The sequence below is a fragment of the Pteropus vampyrus genome, unplaced genomic scaffold (genome assembly GCF_000151845.1).
Source record: "Pteropus vampyrus isolate Shadow unplaced genomic scaffold, Pvam_2.0 Scaffold95, whole genome shotgun sequence".
Taxonomy (NCBI): Eukaryota; Metazoa; Chordata; class Mammalia; order Chiroptera; family Pteropodidae; genus Pteropus; species Pteropus vampyrus.
In genome coordinates this window covers 2,332,482-2,334,508 of record NW_011888876.1, presented here as the reverse complement: position 1 = coordinate 2,334,508, position 2,027 = coordinate 2,332,482, and the positions used below count along the sequence as shown (strand labels likewise).

Below are 2,027 nucleotides of genomic sequence, written 5' to 3'. Positions count from 1 at the left end.
TTGTGGAAGACGACAACTACAAGTGAGTGCCCACCGTCTCCTGGCCCTCGTGGGGACCAGTGAGTCGCTATCCACAGGGCTGACAGAGGGCCACCGCAGCAGCACCCGCACCCCAGCCCACAGAGGCACGAGCCTGTCGTGTGACCTCAGACCCCACAGAGCCTGCAGCAGTGCAGACTGCGTGTCCCCCCCCCACCCCCACCCACCTCTGCCCCAGGCCCACGGGCTCCATGGCTCTGAGCAAAGTGTTCTGTGAACTCCCCAGCCTGGCCCTCCCAGACTGCATGGGTCACGTGAATGTGGACCCCACAGCTGTGTGTGGTGCGGGCTCGGTGCTCCGGGTTCTCGTGGTGACTCTCAGTGCTGAGCGGAAGGGCAGCTTTCTAGCCATATCCCCGGGCCGGCAAACAGTTTTCTCCACGAGCCTGATTCATGGACTGAGACGGCTCTTCGCGGTCCCAGCATTCTGCGGGATGCTCTCTGACTGGCGCTGGCTGAGGCCTCATCTGCCAGTCACCCTGCTCTGGCTTTCTGTTCTTTCTTCATTTCGCGGCACCTGGGACTTCATCCAGCATTTCTATGTATTTAGAGGGAGACGGAGGATTTTACATCTCAGTTCTGTCTGCCACATCGATTGGACAGCCTCTTGGCTCATTTTGAACTTGAGATCAACCAAGAGCCTCAGTACATTTTCATACGACCTGATATTATCAAGACATTTCTCAACCGTCTTGTAATTGCATTTGCCCCCCAATTGTCAATTTTACACGTATTCCCTTAAATCTCATCTTACTGCTTGCTTCTGCTGTACCATGATTCATTTGAATCCTATTATCCAACATTTTTTTTTTTTATCTCTTCCAGTTTTTTATCTGAAAATTTGATCAGCTTGATAACTTGGTCTCCATCTAAGTTACTGAAAACTGTAGAGCTCGCCACCCCCCAGGTGACCTGCGATTCACTCTCCAGGCCTTGGGAATGGCTGTTCAGACAGCTCCACATCTGCCAGCTCTGCAGTAGTGTGGTTCTCGGCCCTGGCCGTGAATCAGTCACCTGGGAAGCCTTCTAGCCATCCAGATGTCTGGGGTGGGAAACGTGTATTTTTTTCAAAGCCCCCTAGGTGGTTCTAATGATTGGTTGTAACTCTGGGGACATACACATAACGTCTTCAGTCATTATTGTATGATATTTTGTTAAAATAGAATATGTAAAATTTTGATCTATTACGTAATAGTAACAACGATAGACAAAGGCCAAGGATCATTAAAATTACATTCGCCACAAATCGAGCTCATTTTACTTACAAAGCATTCGCTATTCCTACAAAAAGTACCCCAGCGTGTGAAATTATTCCCAGTTAGGTTCTGGGATCATATTTTCCATTCGTGTGCCAGGAGTACAATTAAAGAGACAGTAGTTTTTCATTAACACTAATATCCCTTAAGGAGAAAAACTGTCTATAAATACTTCTGACCATGAGATAATCCTTGGACAAGCTGCAGATCGTGAGTAAGTGCTCCTTCCCTCTGAAGGACATTGAGCACTTTTGCTAAACAAGAGTGGGCAGGACTTCACAAAGGCCCTTTGTCGTGGTCCAAGTGGGCAGACCCCAGGGGAATCCTGCCTTGTTGCCCCTGGGGCCCGGACCACTCAGGGGGTCCCTTCCCAGGGAGAGGCTCCCTTCCCTGGCTCTGAGTGGCAGAGGCCTTCAGAGCCTGTGATTCTGGGGGAACCCACACACCACGGCCCAGCTGGAGACTTGCTGCCCAGCCCTGGACACAGCTGCTCAGCTATTACCTCGATGACGTTGCGTTCCTGAAACCCAGCCCCCACACGCTTGGGAAAGACTCCTCTGCCAAGGGGCCCACCCAGCGCTTTGTTTTTCTCAGTCTTTATGGTCTGTTCTATTTAAGAAAAAAACACCCAAATTCCCACCACCTGGGAAGCATGACCATTATTAGCATTATGCGGACATAATTTGGGACATGTTTCTATGCGTAGGAAATGCATAGATACACGTAGAGAAG

General features: G+C 50.1%; 1 protein-coding gene across 1 annotated transcript in view; it reads left to right on the top strand.

Annotated features, from left to right (window-relative positions):
• Positions 1-2,027, top strand: part of RALGPS1 (Ral GEF with PH domain and SH3 binding motif 1) — a 262,710-nt gene that overhangs the window by 216,698 nt on the left and 43,985 nt on the right. The window contains 1 exon segment of the mRNA XM_011364270.2: positions 1-22. Coding sequence (XP_011362572.2) covers positions 1-22 — 22 coding nt within the window.